Here is a 20,230-nt window from a genome sequence, read left to right on the forward strand (position 1 = left end):
TGGAGAGGAAGAATGGAGTATTGGCATTGAGAAAAAATGTGGACATTGGCTGAAAGTTGACGTTCATCCATGGCATTAAAAAATATCAAGATAAGAAAGATTGTAAATAAAAAAAAAACACAGAAAATACTGCTTTCATAAAGATCTGATTGCCTAGGCACAGGCCCTGTGGGCAGAATCAAATATATCACTCCTAAACCCTATTACAGAAGAAAAGAAATTTTGATTTATCAGTAGAGTGCATCTAACAGCAATTCCCAAACTCTTTTGCAGGTTAGTAATTTTGGGAGGAAAAAGAAGAAATACAGGATAAATTCTATCCATCTTTTGAATTTGTTTAGTGTACCTTCTTATCTCATGGAGTTATGCTTGTTTAGTCATGTCTAACTCTTAATGACCCCATTTTGGGAGTTTTCTTGGCAAGACCACTGGAATGGTTTGCCATTTCCTTCTCTAACTCATTTTACTGATGAGGAACCTGAGACAAACAGGGTTAAGCAACTTGATCAAGATCCAGGACTTATTTGTAAAGTTGACTGAAGGTGTATATTAGATATTTCCCCACAAAAATACTATTTGGATTCTCTCCCCCGACTTCTCCCTCCCTCCTTTGATGGGATATCCTTTTTTGGAGGCAATACATATCATTATTTCAGATTTGAAACAAGTTAGTATAGCTGGGAGAAGAGGGGAAGAGAGACAAACACACAGGTTGTTTTTAAGTGATTATTATCATTATTTTTTTTCAGTAGGTTGTCCATGTTACTCTTCCACTGTTATGATTTGATCCGAATTAGTGGTCAAAACCTCAGAAGGTTTAACCTCTTCTTCTGGGGCTGCAGGTTCCTGGGCCTTAGGTATAGAGCTTGGGGCTTCTGCTGCCGCTGGGGTCTCTTTGGAAGAAGACAGAGCTTCGCTGCTGCTAGGTTTTGAGTCTGAACCTGGAGCCACTTCACTTTTAGTTTCTTGGGTGACAGGAGCTATGGAAGCCCCAGTCTTTTTGGTGTCCCCTTCCTCTTTGCTCTTGTCATCTACTTTACTAGTTGCTGTGGCTTCTGAAGACTAGGAGACCTTTGTCTCAGTGCTAGGCACTGAAGTCTTAAAAGCATCTCTACTGGGCACTGGGGCAGAGGCAGGAGCCTGCTCCAGCTCAGTATCCTTCTGTGGCTCCACCTTTCCGTCAGGGACAGCCTCCAGTTTCTCAGGCTCTGATTTTGGAGCCTCTTCTTTGCCAGCTGCTGCATCCTTCTCTGCTTCCTTATCTTCAGTCTTGTTAGCAGTGACCTGGGAATCTTTATCATTCTTCTCTTCTTTGTTGTTTTCCTTCACATCTGTGGTCTCTGCCTCTGTCTGTCTCATCGTTCTCCTTGGCAGTTTCCTCTTCCTTGGCACCAGCTCCTTCAACCTTCTTGTCTTTATCCTTGGTTTCCTCATCGTTTACATTGTACCTCTTCTTCTTCTTTCTAAGCTTGCCTCCCATCTTTGGAGTTCTGGATTTGTTCCGTTTTCCGCCCCCTTGGTGTGTGCGATGCACCCTGGTGTCACCAAGAGAGCCTAGGGTCCACTCGGCTGGGGCTGGGTGGCACGATTTCTCTCCCAGGCTTGAGAGCGGAGACTGGAGTGAGGGAAACCTATTGGAACAATGCTGCTGCTGCTACTACTTTTGTCATTTTCATCCTGGACATCTTAACTCCTGCATAACTCTTAATATTTAGTTCATTCCTGCTCCAAGACTACTGATTATTGGTGGAGAAAAATCATAAACAGTAAATTTATTTCATACTTTAAAATTCATGTTAAGAGGTGTTTGGACCCTCATTGCTACTCAATAAACCTACCCTAATCGATTCCTCATTTTCCTCAGTGACAATTACAGCTTTTTCTTCTTACTTCTCACCACCAACTTTGCCCCACCCTTATAGCAGATGACCTAGCTGTCTATTTGACTCAGAACATTCAAGTAATACAAAGAGAATACAAAGAGAATTAACTGCCCTTGTTAATTCCTCATAACTTAGCAGCAACATTGCCTTTTCCCCCTACCTTCACTCTGGTCTCAAAAAAAATAGTAATTCTTCTCTTTGTGTTGCCACTTCCATTTTCTCTCACCTCTAGGACCTTCCTTGCATAATTAGTTCTTCTTTCATACATTTTTAACCTCCCTCCACTGGCTCCTTCATAGTCCAAAAAAATTTTTTCCATGACACATTAGATAGGCCATAAAACTACCATCCTATCCCTCTTCTCTACCATTAAACTTGAAAAATGCATTACTTTGAACCATGTTTTCAGTACCTTCTTCCTCTCTCTTCTCATCCCTTTGTAATCCATCTTCGGGTAGTCTTCTAGTGAAATTGCTGTCCCTGGGAGCTTATTTGTAACCTTAATCATCAGATCCTTAGTTGCCTTTTCCCCCTAATCCTCAATTTCTTTGATTTCCCTGAAACTTTTAATATTATTGACCACCTTTTACTGATTATCCCCCTTCTCTTACCTTAAGAATACCATAATCTCCCAGTTCTCTTACTTCTCTAACCATTCTTTGTCTGGTTTCTCATCCTCTTCTAAACCCCTTAGTGTGGTTCTTTCCCAGAGTCTGCCCTTATCTTTCTTTTCTTTCCTTATCCTCTCCATCTGTAATCCTCTTCACTCCTGTGCACATCACCCCTGTGTAGCTGTTCCTCAAATCTTTATTTCCAGTCTTGACCTCTCTTCTGAGCTTCAGACTTGTATCTCCAACTACCTATTGGACGTCACCTAATTGCTTCACTGTCACTTCAAACTCAACATGTTTGAAACCAAGTTCATTTTTTTTTCCATCCTAAACTTGTTCCTCCTCCTGACTTCATTATTGATATCTGTGACACCACCATTCACCTGATCTCCTGTGTTCATTAGGGTCTTTTTCTTATCCCTTACCCCTTCAGGTCTTGTGGATTCTATCTCTACATCTTTCATATCATTTGCTTCATCTCTAATTACATTGCTACCACTGTAGTATGGGTCCCCATTACCTGACTGGATTGTTATAATAGCTTCCACCTCTGTGTACACTCCCTCTCTTTTTTAATCTGTCCTTCATAATTGTGTCAGTTTTTCTCCTTTAGACCTGTTCATGTCACTCTTCTGATAAAACATATTCATTGGTTCTCTATAGCTTCTGATGTAAAGTTCAGGCTCTTTTGCCAGGTATTGAAAGCCCTCTATGATATAACATGCCCCTACTTCTCATAACTTTATTACCCTTCACATACTCTATATTCAGTGCTAAGTGGACATTATATATTGTCCTCTGACACTGCCCTGCCTTTGTTTGAACTGTTATCAATTCCTTCCTCATTATCAGCGGTTAAATTCCTATTTTAAATATTATTCCTCCAGTGTTGTTCCTTTCCTGATTTTCCCCCTCTTTGTCTAAATCAATCTTCCTTAATTAGACCTGACAGAACTTTTTGCATAGAACTCTCTAATGAGTATAATGTTGTAGTGTTTCAGTTATCTTTGTATCTTATCTCCCTGACCTAGACCATATCAACTGGACCTAGTTCCTGGAGGTTAGTAGTTAACTGTCTTGGGCAAATTTTTGGTCTTTTTTGGTATTAATGAAACATTCTGCGTACAGTAAATGCTTAATAATTGTATTTGTAAGGGATATAGTCCCACAGTACTCAGACTATACTTTAAATACTATTGATTTAAATTTAATAAATATTTTTGAGCCACTCCTATACATAATACACTATTTTATACTAAAGATACAAAAACAAAATGAGGCACAGATCCTAATATCGGAGAGCTTATAATCTAACAGGAGAAGGGGATAAGACATGTAACATATTACTGGATAAAGACAGAATGTGATAAAGGTAAGAAAGAGTTCCAAAGTACTATGAGCAGTTTGAGGAGACAGCTATCATATCGTGTTGAAAGGAAACTGAAGTGGAAAAGATGAAATAGATGGGGGATGTATGCAAACACTTTACATATTTTATCAGACACTGACAAACTGGAGCTCATATGTTATATGGTAACCAGATGATGAGACACTTGGAACCATGAGTTGTGGGAAATAGTTGAGTAACATGGTATTTAGCATAGAAAAGAGAAGACCCAGGGAGAGGAAGGGGAACAAGGTGATAGCAGTATTGTGGAATAAATCAGACTTATTTTGTATGGCTTCAGAGATCAGATCTCAGACCAGCTCTTGAAAAGTGTAGACTTGGTTTTGCCACTAATTATTTGACCTTGGGCAGGTTACATTCTCTGGTCCTCAGTTTGCTCTTCTATAAAACAGTGATATCAGAATAAATCTAAGGTTCCATCTAGCACTAAAGTTTTTTTAATCTATTATAGAAAGTAAAGTTTTGTCTTTCTGTAAAGGGAGTGGAGGAGGGAATAAGCATTTATATAATGCTGACTATATGCCAGGCATGGTGCTAAGTGCCCCCCACTTTTTTTTTTTAAACAAATATTAACTCATGGAACTCAAATATTAACTCCTCACAACAACCCTGGAAGGTAGGTGCTATTATATGCGTTTTAGAGTTGAGGAAACTAAGACAGACACATTAAATGACTTGCCTAGGGTGACACAACTAGGTGTCTGAGACTAGATTTGAATTCAGGACTTCCTGATTCCAGGAGTAGTAGTAAAAAAAAAAAAATCCACTGCACCACCGGCTTCACCTAGAAAAAAATTTATTATTCATGAATAGAATAGGCTGTCTTGTGAAGTATTCATTGTTAGAAAGTCTCTTTTTCTTTTCTTTTTTTTTTTTTTTTTTGGTCAGTCTGAATTCTGCCTCCCTATAACTTCCTAGCTTTGGTGAAAAACTTCCATCCATTAGTATCTTCACATTTTCAAACTGAGACTAAATAACTACTTCCCAAGGTATTTTAGGAGGGTAGAAATGGTAGGAGGGTAGGATCTGGGGTAGAAAGTTGAACTATGTGACCTTCCAATTCTATAGCTTTTCAACAAATATTTACTGACTGCTTGCTAGATGTACAGCCCTATTCGCTATGGTTCGTCCTTCTCCTTCACTTCCCATATCCAATTAGTTTCTAAGGCTTGTCAGTGCTATCTATATAATATTTATCAGTATATCCCATTTTCACACTTACCCACATCCTAAGTCTAGGCTCCTATTACCAATCACCTAGACTATTGAAATAGCTTCCTGAGAAGTCTTTTCGCTTCTATTCTCTCTTTTCTTCCAATGTATCTTTTTTATCACTTCTGTAATAGTGCTTTAACATTTGCATAGCACTTTTATAAATATTAACTCATGTTATCCCCACATTAATCCTTGAAGGTAGGTATTATTATCCCCATTTTACAGATAAGGAAACTGAGACAAATAGGTTATGTGACTTGACTATTTGAACTTGAATCCAGCCATTGAGTATGGATTTGAATTCAGATCTTCCTGACTCCAAGTCCAGCATTCTATCCACTGTGCTGCCTCACCTTGATAAAATTGTGGCCAGAAAGAGCAAAGATCATGTTTTGCATAAACTTCATATTGCCCCTAAGGCAATATGCCGTGCATTCTGTAGACACAAATGTATGAATATGTTGAATGTGTGTATATTCCTTCATAAACATGAATGGTTGTTGTAAAAGTGAGAAACATTAGTCTCTGCCCTCAAGGAGCTTATAGTCCAATGGGACAAGACATAAATAACTGTAAAAAAATTTGAATGTGATAATTACATAGGAGTCATCCAGCAGAAAGGAATGAGAAATTCAAGAGGGGTCATTTTTCTCTGAGGCTGTCAGAAATGGCATTATGGAAGAAGTAGCTCATGACTTGAGCCTGCAGACAGGGAAAAGGCTTTGGCTCTCAAATTGATCAAATCCCTCCTGGTCACTGCCTTCTGTGACGCTGGGCAAGTCTGTTGATGTCCTTCACCTGTTTATTCATCTGTAAAATAAGGGTTTGGGGCAAGAAGGCTTCTGGGGTCCTTCCAACTCTAGATCAGTGATTTTGTGAGTCCATTGCAGGGATGGAGGTAGGAAAAGACCGAACAAAGTCTCCAAACAGCTGCTGTGTCAGTTTGACTGGGAAGCAGCTTGTATGGAGGGTGAGTGTTGTGAAGAGACCCAGGGAAGGCTGGGGATGCTGATACATGCAAGGAAGCTACACTGTTCTGCCGGGCTGTACAAAGCCAGACAAGAGCAGAGCAGGGAATTGTAGAGGCAGGTTTGGGCTTGTTCAAAATAGGAATTGCCCACAGTTAAGAGCTGGCAGAGCAGGTGCATCTGTCTCCAGTGGATGACCCTTGTCGTTGGGCAGCACAATAAGCAGTCTTCTTTGAAGCTGAAAATGTTGTTACTCAACCATACCAAGATATTTTAAAAAAAGCTCTACTACCCACCAGACCCAATAAAGGATAAACAGCATAACTATTTCCTCAAGCTAGTAGCTCTTCTAGCTGCTGCTTATGAACACTCACTTTTAAGGTTGCATTGTTTTTAAAAATTAATATTGTAAGTTGTGAATGTTAGGTGGAAAGTAGGGATACTCTTCCATTGGAATATTCTCACTTCATAAAAGAAATTTCTAACTCTGCAGTGTTTAATGAAGACCTCAAAGCCCCTTAAATTTTTTTTCCTAAATGAAAGCAGGTGTTGAACATTATCATGTTCTGATACATCGAAATTACTAAAATATTTAATAAGCTACCAGACTTGAAGTAGTCACCAGATGTTTTTTTGTTTCCCTAGGATGACTTCTACATAATCAGCTGAGCATTTGCAGTGGAAATGATTTGAATTTGCCAGTGTCATTCTCCACCCCCATGAAAAAAAAAAAGAAACACACACAAACACACAAGATGTTCAGTTTATTTTAAATTAAACCGATTTTATATTTTCAGTAAAAATGCATCAGAATTTTACTTAGGACTTTCATTTCCTTATAATCCTTTTCCTATACAGTAAAGTGAGGGGATTGGACTGAATGCTTTCCAAACTCCCTTCCAGCTCTATGGTCTGTGGTCCCTCAACCAAAATGTAGCATGAAGCTTAAGCAGTTCTCTGGGTAATTAGGCTGTCAAAAACCACTCTGTGCATTTCTTAGTAACTTTAAGAAACATACTTCCCAAAATCTCCTACCTCCCCACAAATCCAGCTCTCTGTCCACTGTGCCTCCTAGCTGTCTCTATTGTCTCTACACTCATCATTCCCAGATCTGTATCTCTAGCCTTCGTCTCTCTCATGAATTCCAGTCCGCTATCAGCTGCCTATTGAATACTCACTAGGTGTCCCACAAGTGCCTCAGACCCACACATCTAAAACTCATATTTTGCCCCACTGCCCTTCTCAATTTTACCTCTCTGTAGGATACTACTGTCCTTTGAATCAGGGGGTTTGCAACCTCTGACCTCATCAGTGGACAAGTTTTGTGGATTCTCTCTCCACAGCACCTCTTGAATAGATTTGCTTCTCTCCACCACATAGCCACAATCCTCGTTTAGGCCCTCATCAACTATTGCCTGTAATAGCCTCCCAGTCGGTCTCCTTGCCTCAGTAAACCCTGCTGAATTCTCCTTAGTTCTGGGATCAAGTAGAAACTCTTCTGTTTGCCATTTAAGGCTTTTAACAGATTATCCCCAACCTACTTTTCCACCTGTCTTATACATTACACCTCTTCATATGTTCTTTAGTCTTTCCTCACACACAGTCTCCCGTCTCTATTCCTTTGCACAGGCTGCCCCTCACACCTGGAATGACGCGCTTCTTCCTCCCTCATTTCTGCCTCTTAGAATCCTTAGTTTCTACATTAGGCCCTTCGTCATTTCTCCCAACTCCTAGTACTTTCCTAAAAATATTGCTTTGTGTTTATTTTGTCTACTGCAGGATCTCTTCTCCAATAATGTAAGCTTCTTGAGAGAAGGGACTTGTTCATTTCTTGTCTTTCTGTCCCTAGTGCCTGGCACCAAGTAGACTCTTAATCAGTGCCTTGGATAGATTTGTAATGGGCTATTCAGGCAAATGCTGGCGTATGTCTTCTGAGGGTTCTCATTTTTACTCAGTTTACTCCAAAGTATTAAATGGCTTCTGTGTCCAAATTTCTCTTCTGGGTGCTGTGAATACAAAGAAAAGTCTCTACCCTGTAAGAACATACAAGGAAACGAATTCAAATAAACATGCACTAAGTACAAAGCAGAGTATCCAAACAAAATGATAGAAGAACATCTGAAGAAGGATAGAGAAAGAGGGTGGAAAGGTGTCTCCTTCATGGAGGTAGTAATGAAAGTGGATATTTTGAAAAGGCAAACTTTTTAACAGGGAGTTTAGTTCATTTTGGGGGAGACAGTATGAGATATAGGGAAAAGCAGAATAAAATATGTGAAGGGGGTGCCTAGAGTAAGGTGGGAAATATAATTTAAGACAATTAATAGAGAGGCTTTGGATGCCAGAATAAAGTTTTAAAGTTTATTCAGTATGACATAAGGAACTACTGAAAATTTTTGAATGAAAGAATCCCATGCAATCAGAAGATTATACAGACACTGATATGGAGAGTGCTAAGAATAAAGACAAGAGAGCCTAGTTAAGAGGTTATGACAAGAGATAAAAGCCTTAAATAAAATAGTGACAGTGAGTGACAAAGTTACAGACTTAAGGTATCAGAGCAAAGAATTAATGCATCTTTGTCAGCTGATTGAATAGGAGGGACAAAGAAAGTCAAGCCAAGAGCAGAGTTTTGTGTTAGTTTTGGTGATGATAATAGAAACAAAGTTAGCAGGAGGGAAAGGTTTTGGGGAAAAGATAATTTGTACATAGTAGGAGTTTAATAAAAGATAGCTTATTTGAATGTATGTCACTGAGGTGTAGTGGGATATGCAGGTAAAGATATAAATCCCACATGTCCGCTTCCTTCATTTCATTGAATTATCAGTGGCCTCCACTTTAATGTTGTTATTAAGAAAGATGACAATTGATTCATAAAAATCCTTGTTTTAAACACTCATTTTTGTTATAACTTTTTTTTTGCATTTCCATTGCAGATTGAGGTTCTTATCTAATATACATGTTCATATTAACAGGTACTTTGGAAGTTCGGCTCATGGGCTGCCAAGATATACTAGAGAATGTCCCTGGACGTTCAAAAGCAACATCGGTTACACTACCTGGCTGGAGTCCAAGTGAAACAAGATCATCCTTCATGAGCAGAACAAGCAAAAGTAAAAGTGGGAGTAGTCGAAACCTGCTAAAAACAGATGACTTGTCCAGTTCAGTAACTAATTTTCTTAATTTCCTAAAAATTAAAAAGGCATGAACAAGGAGCTTAATTGAGGGAATAGAAAGAAGTGGGCATATTCAAAGGCTCTGCAAGAAAAAAAAATTAAAAGTATAAAAGTGGCTTGTATGCTGATTATAAAAAAATGTAAGCCATATTAAAACCTGCCTGTTCAAAATCTGGCAGCTAGGTCTCAAACATTAATTTCCTGCTCTGTTACCCTCTTACTAATATCAGAAGAAGAATGACACATAACAGAGTTTAGGATTTCCTGGTAGGAGCAATTGGCAGAAATGATTGCTGCTGCACAGGAGGGACGTGAGAGCAGGGAAGAAGGAATTGGTGAAGTTGCCTTGATTTCTCAATGCACAAAACAGCACAATTCAACACAAATTTTAATTTTAAAAATTGACTTTATGTGTGTAACATGTTCTGGTAAAACTTTTTTTCAAAACTGCTTCAGAGGTAAGAACCAAAAAGTATGGTATGCTCATAAGGCAATGTGTTCAGCACCTTTTCCAGACTCTTCCTGGTGCATCCTGAGCATTAAGATCCTAAATAGGATTATTCAGTCACTTAGGGCCCTGTTAAACAGTCCCCTTGCCTCTTTATGACTGATCAACCGTCGTCTTTTAGTTAACTTGTGTAGAATTACTCTGTTAAGTAAGCACTTGCAATTTTTTTTGTGTGTTGATTTATAATAAGCCAATTTCCCGTGAAAAACAGAATGCATGACCAGAACGGAGTCAAGATGGTGATTGTAGTATTATAGTATTGAACTAAAAATATAAAACTGCCCTCTCTTGGTAAATATGTTTAGTGGATGGAGGACATTTTAAAGGCAGTTGTTAAATTTCACTTTCATTTGAAAAATAATGGGAAGTAGATAGCCATTGGAGCAAGGAAAAAGATCTCAAAGTCAAAGTGATGAGACTGAGAATGTGAGTAGGCTGGAATTTGGGAGACAAAAAGGTTTCCAAGCATAATATTGTCAGAACTTGGACCGGGGCTTTGGCAATGGGGATTCAGTAGAATGAGCAGCTTCAATTGATATTTTCAGTGGAAAAGGAAAGACTATGAAAAGGGAAGGGATTAAATAACTACATCAAAAGTGTTAGTTTTTCTCTTGGAAGATAAACACTAAGTGTGACTTTAGAGCCGGCATTATTAACTGTTTATGTGTGTCAGGGATTCCTTTAGCAGTTTGGTAAAACCTGTGAACCCTTTCTCAGAATGATATTTTTAAATGCATGAAATAAAATACATAGGACTACTAAGGAAATCGATTATATTGAAACGCAATTACAGTTTTTTAAAAAAACAGATTCACAAGCCCCAACATGTTTTAATGCGTCAGATATTGTTTCAAATTGAAATTTTTAGTCATGTAAGCTACTGTGAATTTATATGAATGTGACTCTTAAATAGTTTCCTGTAACTTATAAGATGCTCTTAATTTGGAATAAAAAGATAGAACCCTGGCTAGCAGCAGGGTTCACTGCTGGATTAGCCCATTATGTTGGAAGAATGGGCAAGGATAAGCACTGTGAGCTATTAAAGGCAGTGATAGCCATAAGATGGGCCAAAGAAACTCTTTAAGGACATATTAAAACACAGCTTTTAACCATTTGGACTTAAGGAGAAGAAAGATTTCCCATCACAGTCAATAGCATCTAGAAGAGGGTCATTTGTGGTAGTTTCTTGAGGTTGAGGGGGCCAGGGGAAGTCTAGGCAGATTCTCTTTTGGCAGATGTGATGGCTTCTCACATTAATAGCTGCAGATATAAATCAAAAGGTGATTTTTACTTGCGCATTTTAAAGAAAAAACCTACTGGAACATATCATTGTATGTTACATGAAAACATTTGTGGTTAGTGGATACAAAGGACAAATTTCTATCTTTGTGTCTCAGTGTGCTCTCCACGACTTTTCCTGAACTGAAACATCTCTTTCTTCAATGATGCTGCTTCCTTTACCACTTTCTCTTTGTTTTTAGCAGATGTTCATATGTTTCAATGTTAGCAAAACACTTTACATTCTTATTAATTCCTCACAACAGCCTCATGAGGTAGGTGAAAGATTAGCCTCATTTTACAAGTGAGGAAATTGGTTCAAAGAGGTTATGCAACTCACCCAGTGTCACAGCTAGTGAATGTCAGAGGTGAGGTTCAAATCTGGGTTTCCCCCAAATAGAATGTAAGCTCCTTGAAAGCAGGAACTGTTTTTTGTTTGTTTCCAGCACATAGCATTTTAACTGACATGTAGTGGAGACTTAATGACTGCATGTTGAATTTGTCTCTGTCTATAACTTTTCCTGGATTTTCTTGTTTCCTAATTGTTGTCATTCACCAACATTCTGTACCCCTGCCCACTTTTCTCTGTATGTATGTATATTCTCTTGTCAGTCTCAACTATTCCTAAGGCTCCAATCAATAAGTAAGTTTATTCACTCTGTCTCTAACATCAATTTCTCTACTGAGCTGTAGGACCCATTTTCCAACTCCGTCTAAGATTATATGCTTCTCGCATGTATCTGAAAATCAAAATGCCCCAAACTAAGCTCAGTGGCATTCTTCCAAAACCCACTTCTGTCGTGAATTTAAACTATTTCTTCTATTGACAATTACTATTTTCTGTCAACTCTGCTAAATAACTCTGGGGTCTCCTTCGTACATTGCACATTGTAGGCTCTCTATAAATGTTATGTATGTGTTATTCCTGCCTCTTTCTTACCTCCCATATTCTGTCTGTCACTAAGTCATATTATTTCTACTTCTTCAATATCTGCTTCTCTCCATTATCATCACCACTGTTCTATCTCAGGTACTAATTTCCTCTTGTGTGAACTTTTTATAATAACTAGCCTTCTTGCCTCTAGTGTTATTCTCTCTCCATATACATACATACATACACACCTGCACACATAGTTGTCAGATTTATCTTCCCCTCAAAAACCATCATCTTTTTTCTCAAAAAATTATATTCCAGCCAAACTGGAATAATTCCTTTTCACAAACATGGGGCATGCTTTCCCACTTCAGTACCTTTGATCCTTCTACCTCGAGTGACTTTTCCCAAAAGTCACTTGTACAATTCCTGCTTTATCAAGGTCCAGTTCAAATGCCATTGCTTTTCTGAAGTCTGCCCTAACACCCCTATCACCACCACCACCAGTTTCCCTCCTCTAAATCCCTATAATACTTTCTGTATCTCTTCATTGTTCTTTGATAGTATATCTTATATTGTAATTAATTCTCTACACTTATAATAATTAAAATTACTATAGGACTTTAAGGTTTACAAAATTATTTACTCACAGTAATCCTGTAACTTGGGTGGTACAAATATTATCCTCATTTTTAAAAGCTGGAAACTAAGACTCAAAGGGGTCCAGTGACTTCCTCATGGTTACAATTATTCAGTGTTCTTACATTTCCCTCACTGATCTCCATGAAGGCAGAGACACTATTCTCATGTCTATGCAGTTCCATGCACATAGTATCCACCATTCAGTACTTAAAGAAGCCTAAATATATCCATTTTGCGACTTTCACTTATTGCTTCTGGTTCTGTCCTTGGGGCCCTAACAGAATAAGGGAATCCTTCTTTTAAATAATTGAAGAATAAAATCACATCCCTTCATAGTCTTCTCTTCTCCAAGCTAAACATCTCAAATTCTGTCAGCTAGTCCTTATCTAATCTATTCTCAAGACCTTTACCATCCTAGATGTTCTCTGGTTTATCAGGATCCTTCTTCAACTCTTACTCCTGGAAAGGGAACCTAGCTTTCCAGGTGATGTAGGACTGGGGAAGAGTCCAATGGCACTGTCACCTCCTGTTTCCCGGAAGCCGTGCCTCTGATTTTGATTCCACATCATATCTCTGACTCAGCCTGAGTTCTCAATCCACCAGAAGTCCCCAGACTGAGAGGCAGCATGCCCTAATTAGAAGAGCACCAGCTGGAGCCCAGAGGGTGTGGATAAAGTCTTGCCTCAGACATAAAGGATCTTCATGACCTTGGGCAAGTCTCTGAATCTCCCTGGGCCTTAGTTTTCTCATTTGTAAAATGGCCTGGTAGGTCTCTTGCAGCTCTACGTCTATGATCTGTATTATCTTTTTCAGAATCATTACTGTGTGATCACGCCTCCCTCACAATGTACTTTTGAAGTTCATTTTTTTTTTTAGCCCAAATATAGGCTCCGTGTAAATGTAGGCATTTGTCCCTTTTGAATTTCATCTTAGTAGATTCAGCCTAATGCTACAGTCTGTGAAGATCCTTTTGGATCCTGACTGTATGACCCAGTGTGCTAGCTGTCCCTCCAAGCTCTGCAGTGTCTTCAGATTTCATGAGCTTACCATCTGTGCCTTTATTCAAGTTATTGATGGAACACTAAATAACACAGGGCCAAACACAGATTCCTGGAATACTCCACTGGAGGCTTCCTGCCACGTTGACATCAAGTCATTAATAACGACACTTTGAAGCCAGCCATCCAGCGAGTTTGGAACCAGTAAAATTGTATTCTTGTCTAATCCATAGCTCCATCTTTGCAAAGTATTATGAGAAACTTTGCCAAAAGCTTTGCTGAAATCTTGGTAAACTATATCTACAACTTTCTCCTTATCTGTTGAGTAATACTATGAAAAATATGGGTTTAGTCTGCCGTGTTCTAATGTTTGCCTATGCTGGCTCTTTATAATCATCATTTCCCTTTCTATATGTTCAGTAATCATTGCTTTAATGATCTGCTCTAGAATTTTCGCAGAAAGTAAAATCAAAACCCATTAGCCTATAATTTGCAGGTTCTGTTCTTATCCCTTTTTTCAAATTTGGGACAGCGTTTGCCTTTCTTCAGTCCAGTGGGACTTGTCCTGTTTTCCATCATTTTTCAAATAATTACAGTGATATTACAGTGATAACAATCACCAAAGATCTGGGTTTTACTCCTGGCTACATACTTCCTCCCTATTTGAGCTCAGGAAAGTTCACTTCATTACCTCTCTCTATGAACCATGGTATTCTGATCTGAAAAATGAAATAGAGGGATTAGATGATCTCTAAATCCCTTCCAGTTCTAAATATTGTGATCCTACAGTACATTTCACCAAGCATTCAATACCTGCTATATGGAAAACACTACTAGATCCTGAAGAGGAAAAGATGAAAAACAGCATAGCCTACATTCTTGAAGTGGTTGGTGAAACATATATGCAAGTAATTATTATAAAAATTTTAAATTCAGTACATAAAATTTAGTATGATGATAGAAAACTTGAGGAAGGAAAGATTAGTTCTAACTAGACATCCAAGATAGCCTCCCAGAAGAGGTGGTGTTATCTAAACTAGACTTGAAGGAACAAGAAGAATTCTTGACAGTGAACGTGTTTTCATATTTATTATTTGGAATGAGTGAATATTTTAAAATGTGCTCTTTAAGATTTGAAGTTCCAATTAACCTTGCTTGTAAAAATAGTATTTTCAAAGAGCTGTAATAGTTTTGTATCTGCGGAATAGTGCTGCTTTACTGCTGGAATCAATCATTTTATCTTTTTAAACTGAGTTTTTGAAATTTACTTACAGATGACATCTGTGCAGTTTTGAAGCTGGACAATACCGTGGTTGGTCAAACTAGCTGGAAACCCATTTCTAATCAATCTTGGGACCAGAAGTTTACACTGGAACTAGATAGGGTAAGATGATAGGATTTTTACTGTCACATCTATTAACTGTATCTTTGTATTCTTTTTTATATATAGGTTCTGTTCCTAAGTCTTATAGTTATTAAACTTTGAGAATTTTGGTTTTCAGTCTACCCCCTGAAAGTTCATATCTGGTAAATTAGGCATAAATCTACCTTAAGATATAAGAGATTACCAATTTAGTTGCTGCTTTAGTATTAGCTAATTGCTTAACATTTTGCTGTAATGTAATTTGTATTAAATCGAGTGATTGCCAAGCGGCATCCAATAGCTAAATAAATAATTTACTGTCCATTTACAAAGATGAAGCTACTGATCATCTGTAGGATGTATACTTTGAGTTTGTCTTTTAGTCAGTTATGGATTTGAAGTTTATCCACCACACTTTATCATATGGTTCCCCATTCTACTTAGTGGTATACATATATAAGGGGGAAGTCTATGGCCGTGGAATAATAACAAAACTAACTGACCTACCCAGGAATCTGACTCATGGTTTTGATCACAATAGAATTATTTCTATTAAATTACTCCAACAAAATCTTTTCTTTCTCTGTCTCTTTGATACTCAAGCTAAGAGTTTTGAATAAAATTGCTTAGGTGAGGTTGCATATTGCCTTATTGTTTAGTAATTTTAGTGATACTGTTAGGTCATATTTCATTCAGGCTTAAAGATCACAACATCTTGCAAACACCATAGCCAACCCTCCTGACCAAAGGAAGTTGGTGGGTTTTTTTCTGCTATTATAAATTGTAAGCTACCTGTTAAAGTTTCACATTTATGTACACATTTTCTTCTCTCTTGCTTAATCTGTCACATTTCTTTCATCTTCCATTTTGCTCTCCTTCCCCATACATATAAGACTCGAAGGTGTTGGGGGATTTTTAAGCTTTGAAATGTGTACCATTGCTGTCAGCAAAGGTGTCTCTAAGCAGAACTGTTTTGCCCCTACCAGGAGAGATCAAATTAAATTTAAAAGTGGCTCTCTTTTTGCCACTGGCTGATGTAGAGGAAAAGAACACACTAGGTGTCCTATAAGTTAGTTAAGTTAAGATTTACCCATCTCTGACACATTCACGTGTATCTGTACTGAGAATGTTGATCTTTTTGCACCCTACAGTATGCGTCCATACTTGAGCTTAGGGATTCAGTAAGTGCCTGTTGTCTGAACCTTATCTGAAGTCTGTCCTGTGAACCACAGATGTTTAAGTCCTAAACCTATAATTTGGAAGCTATTTGCCAATGCCCACTTCACTGCCTTTCTGTCATAATAGAGCCAGCCTTGCTTAAAGTATTTTCTCTAAGCCTGAGGGATTTCTGGCAGACAGAAGAGATGTTGGGAGAGAAATAGATTCCAATTAACTTGGCCACTTAGCTTTGATTGCTCTGTAATTCTGGGTAAGTCCCCAATATTTAGTAAATAGGGATAAGAATCCCAAAGATTAATGAAGCTCTGAAAATTGGATCTAAGACCCAATTGCTCAACTAATTCTGTTCTATAATTACACTCTCTCCACCCCTTCCCTACCCTGCAACCCATGAAAACATTGGAAGAAATGCAGTAAAGAAAGTTACATAAGTAAATGTAGCCCTCCTTTTTCAGTGAATATAATCCTACTTCACAACCCTGAGTTTGTGAAAACTGTGCCAGCAGATCACAAGCTTTGGCAGGTTCTCCAAGTCTGGAAATCTTTAGAGGAAGGAAAGTCTCAGCAACGCACTGTGACAGCTTTCCAAGGATCAGCCTTACTCAGCACAGAAACGTGGACTGGCCACTTGGCAATGAATTCTTTTCATTGTGGCAACCCATGAGAGAAAAAAAAATATAAAATGACCTTTCAGTCCTATGCACCCCTCTATTGCTTTTCACTAAGTTGCAGGAAAAGGATGGACAGAGCATGTTAAAAACCACATCATTGTTAAACAGTTTTATTAGGCTGACTGTTGACACTATTAATTGTGAGTTCTTTGTCCAGTGGACATAGTACTGGAGCAGTTGACGAGCATTAATGTTGACATTCTTGCTATGCACGTAAACTAGAAAACAAAAGGAAATTGCAGCTAAATTGAAGTATAGCTTACAGGCTAACCTCACAGAGAGAGAGAAGTTGGTTTTTATTGTGCTTCCAAGGGCAACAAGAAACATCATTTCGTGAAGCATTAGATCATCTCATAGTGCTCATGGTGATTGCTTGTAAAAAGACCACCATGTAAATAATGCAGCTTATGTACCAACATTTGCTGCAGAGGATGACAAAGTAGAGAAATTAAACAAAGAACTTGATAAGATTCTCCAAAGCAAATCACACATTGTTGGAAAATATGGCCTTAGGAGTAAGGAATGAGAGAGGTCAAAGACTTATGGGTAAAATACACATACTTCACGCCTCTATGTCATGAATACTTTCTTCAAGAAAAAAGAACCAAAAAGCACTTGATATGGTGAATAGCACGTAACAGCACAAAAAATTGAGTTTGATAATATTCCAGGACAGGAAATTATTTACTACTAGTGTGAGAGTCATTCCTGAATCAGCTCTTTATGTATGGTTCGACCACTAACTTGTTAAATCAGAGATCAAAATTAATATAAAGCCAGAAATAAGAATAAAATATGGGAAAAGAGATAATACATATAATCTAACTGCAGCGTAATATATTTAAACGAGTTAACTGTTACTAAAGCATGGGAAATTATGGACAAAAGAAACATTGACCCAGAATATACAGTTTCATATGGAAGGTCAACCAAGTTGACAAGGGCCTAAAAATATTAGGCTGAAGTTAGTGGTCCAACCATACATAAAGAGCTGATTTAGTAATGACTCTCATCTACCTCACTTGGTTGTTATGAGGATCAAATGAGATAATATTTGCAAAGCCCTTAGCACAGTCCCTGGCACATATTAAGTGCGATGTTACTGTAACTGTTGATGTTATTCCAAGAGAATACTATTATTTCCTCCTAACCCCCCTGCCCGAAAAAAGTTATCAAGGGAATACCGATGATGCATGTGTTATTTTCCATCTATTTAGAATTTTTGTAAAATAGTCCATGTTACAAGGAAACAGATTGTCTTTAGCAAGTAATATTCCACCCCACTTCTTTTTTTGTTGCCATTTTATATAATTTATTGAAAAATGTGGAGAATACAAATCTCACTCTTTTTATTGTTTATAAAGAAGCACTTGAATTGGTAAAGTGAAACATGACCTTAAAAGCTGTTTTTCAACAAGGCATTTTCCACATATATGTCAAATGCATGTGTAAAATTCTCTGAAACGTAAAAACATCACCCTTGTTCAGTCCGCCAATCCTTAATATCAAATACGGCATAAAACATTGATATAGCACACAGACCAAACTGAATGGGGATTTCCTAGAGATAGTGAGGTCCTCTAGATCAACACTTCTTAAACTGTGGGTGGCGACCCTATATGGAGTTGCAAAAAATTTGGCAATAGTAAAAGGTTTCTGAATACACAACCAAAAATTAATTAAAAATCAAACACGTAATAAATCCGACGTGTTTCTGGCAGCACTTGCCCGTGTTGCCTGGCACACCTTTACTGCAGCCTTGGTTCTGAACACATGACATGTGCCCTTTGCACTGTGCATGCCATCATGCCCACAGAGAGCCAATGAATGCTGCTGAAACACGAAAAGGAGTCACAAGAGGAAAAAGTTTAAGAAGTCCTGCTCTCGATGCTTCTGTTTGTTAGGGATTTTGTGCTAATTGCACAGTATTAAGCCCTGGAATGTTTTAGAGCTTCTTAAGTGAGATCTATAATTACTCAGAATTTGGGCCAGTAATCTAAATAGGAAAAACCAAATGGATGGAAATGCCCATTGTTCAGACTGTGTTAAACAGTTCAATGAACATCTGCCTATCAAGATTCTCAGTGGATATATATTTCTTGGACAGATATTCCAAGAGAACATTGAGTTGAGTCCATAACTAAACAGGAGAAAAGTGATCAGGATTCCCTTTGGCAGATTGCAAAGTACTTTTAAAAAAACACCAAGCTTCTCACTGAAACAGAAGCCCATTCAGGGTACTTGTTATTGTGTTTTGTTGATGTGCTGTTTTCTTTTTGGTGCAGACCTGGTATTTCATCAGTTTAGAGAGTTCCTCACATAGAAACTCCCTGCATACATGTAGATCAACACATCAGTCCTGGAGAGTTGCTCTAGCACCAGCTGGTTAAGCCACACATGCTAGCATGTGTGGCTTAACCTGACTTGAACCCAGGTCTTCTTGACTCTGGGGCCAGCTCTCTAGTCGCTAACCCATGCCTCTCCAGTAGCACATTTTGTTACTCAGTTGTTTTCAGTTGTCTAATAACTCTTCATGACCACATTTGGGGTTTTCTTGGCAAAGATACTAGAGTGGTTTGCCATTTCCTTCTCCAGTTCATTTTACAGATGAGGAAACTGAAGCAGACAGGGTTAAATTATTTGTCCAGGGTCACACAGCTAGTAAGTGTCTGAGGATGGATTGAACTCAGGTCTTCCTGACTCCAGGCCTAGCACTCTGTCCACCATACCACTTAGCTACTCAGGTATGAAAGAGAAGAGATGTCAAATTCAAACAGAAGCATATTCTTATGGGCTGAATACTGACTTAAAAATAACAAATTGATATCTGTGTTGTATTTCATTTTTACTTATTTTGTTAAACATTTCCCAGTTACATTTTACTCTGGTTTGGACTGCAACAAGTTTGACACCTCTGTAAAGCATGTCATCAAAGAAGTATATGAACAGAAAAGGATGTGGCCTGCTCACATAACAAAAAACAAGGAATAAGTGTTGGACAGTCCATGTGCTCTATTAGTCTCTTCTCAACGTCAGGAGCTACTAGGGAAAGCCCCTAGCATATTGGGTGGACCCCATGTTGCAGTCTTTTTGTAAAGAATGGATAGGAGTCCCAAAGAATAGACAGGCATTGATGGATTGCAGTCTATACCATTGAAGAGGTTACTCACATCAGTGAGATCATGGATCCATTGGAATATGTGAAATTTGAATAAATGTCTCAAGTTTTGCTTTTCTCCCAATAATTCAGTAACAAGCAAGCAGTTTTTAAGAGGATGCTGTGTGTAAAGCATTGTGTTAGATACTGGAAATATAATGCCTACCTTCATATTTTAATTGGGTTGGAAAAGAGACACTGTGTGCACAAATAAGCCTAATACAAAGTAAGGAATGATGGGGGCCTAGGAGAGAGGGGAAAAGATGTTCTAGGAAGATTAGATTTGGGAGAGAATACCTTTC

General features: G+C 38.2%; 1 protein-coding gene and 1 pseudogene across 3 annotated transcripts in view; one reads left to right on the plus strand and one right to left on the minus strand.

Moving 5' to 3' along the window:
• LOC114030683 (serine/threonine-protein kinase N2) overlaps positions 1–20,230 on the plus strand; it is a 170,643-nt gene that overhangs the window by 97,707 nt on the left and 52,706 nt on the right. For all 3 annotated transcript variants that reach the window (XM_027845537.1, XM_027845556.1, XM_027845546.1), the window contains exons 7-8: positions 9,058–9,243; positions 14,833–14,942. In XM_027845537.1, coding sequence (XP_027701338.1) covers positions 9,058–9,243; positions 14,833–14,942 — 296 coding nt within the window. The remainder of the gene's footprint in view (positions 1–9,057; positions 9,244–14,832; positions 14,943–20,230) is intronic.
• On the minus strand, positions 763–1,480 carry LOC114030694 (annotated as a pseudogene).

Source organism: Vombatus ursinus, unplaced genomic scaffold, assembly GCF_900497805.2.
Source record: "Vombatus ursinus unplaced genomic scaffold, bare-nosed wombat genome assembly UNPS02005264.1, whole genome shotgun sequence".
Lineage (NCBI taxonomy): Eukaryota > Metazoa > Chordata > Mammalia > Diprotodontia > Vombatidae > Vombatus > Vombatus ursinus.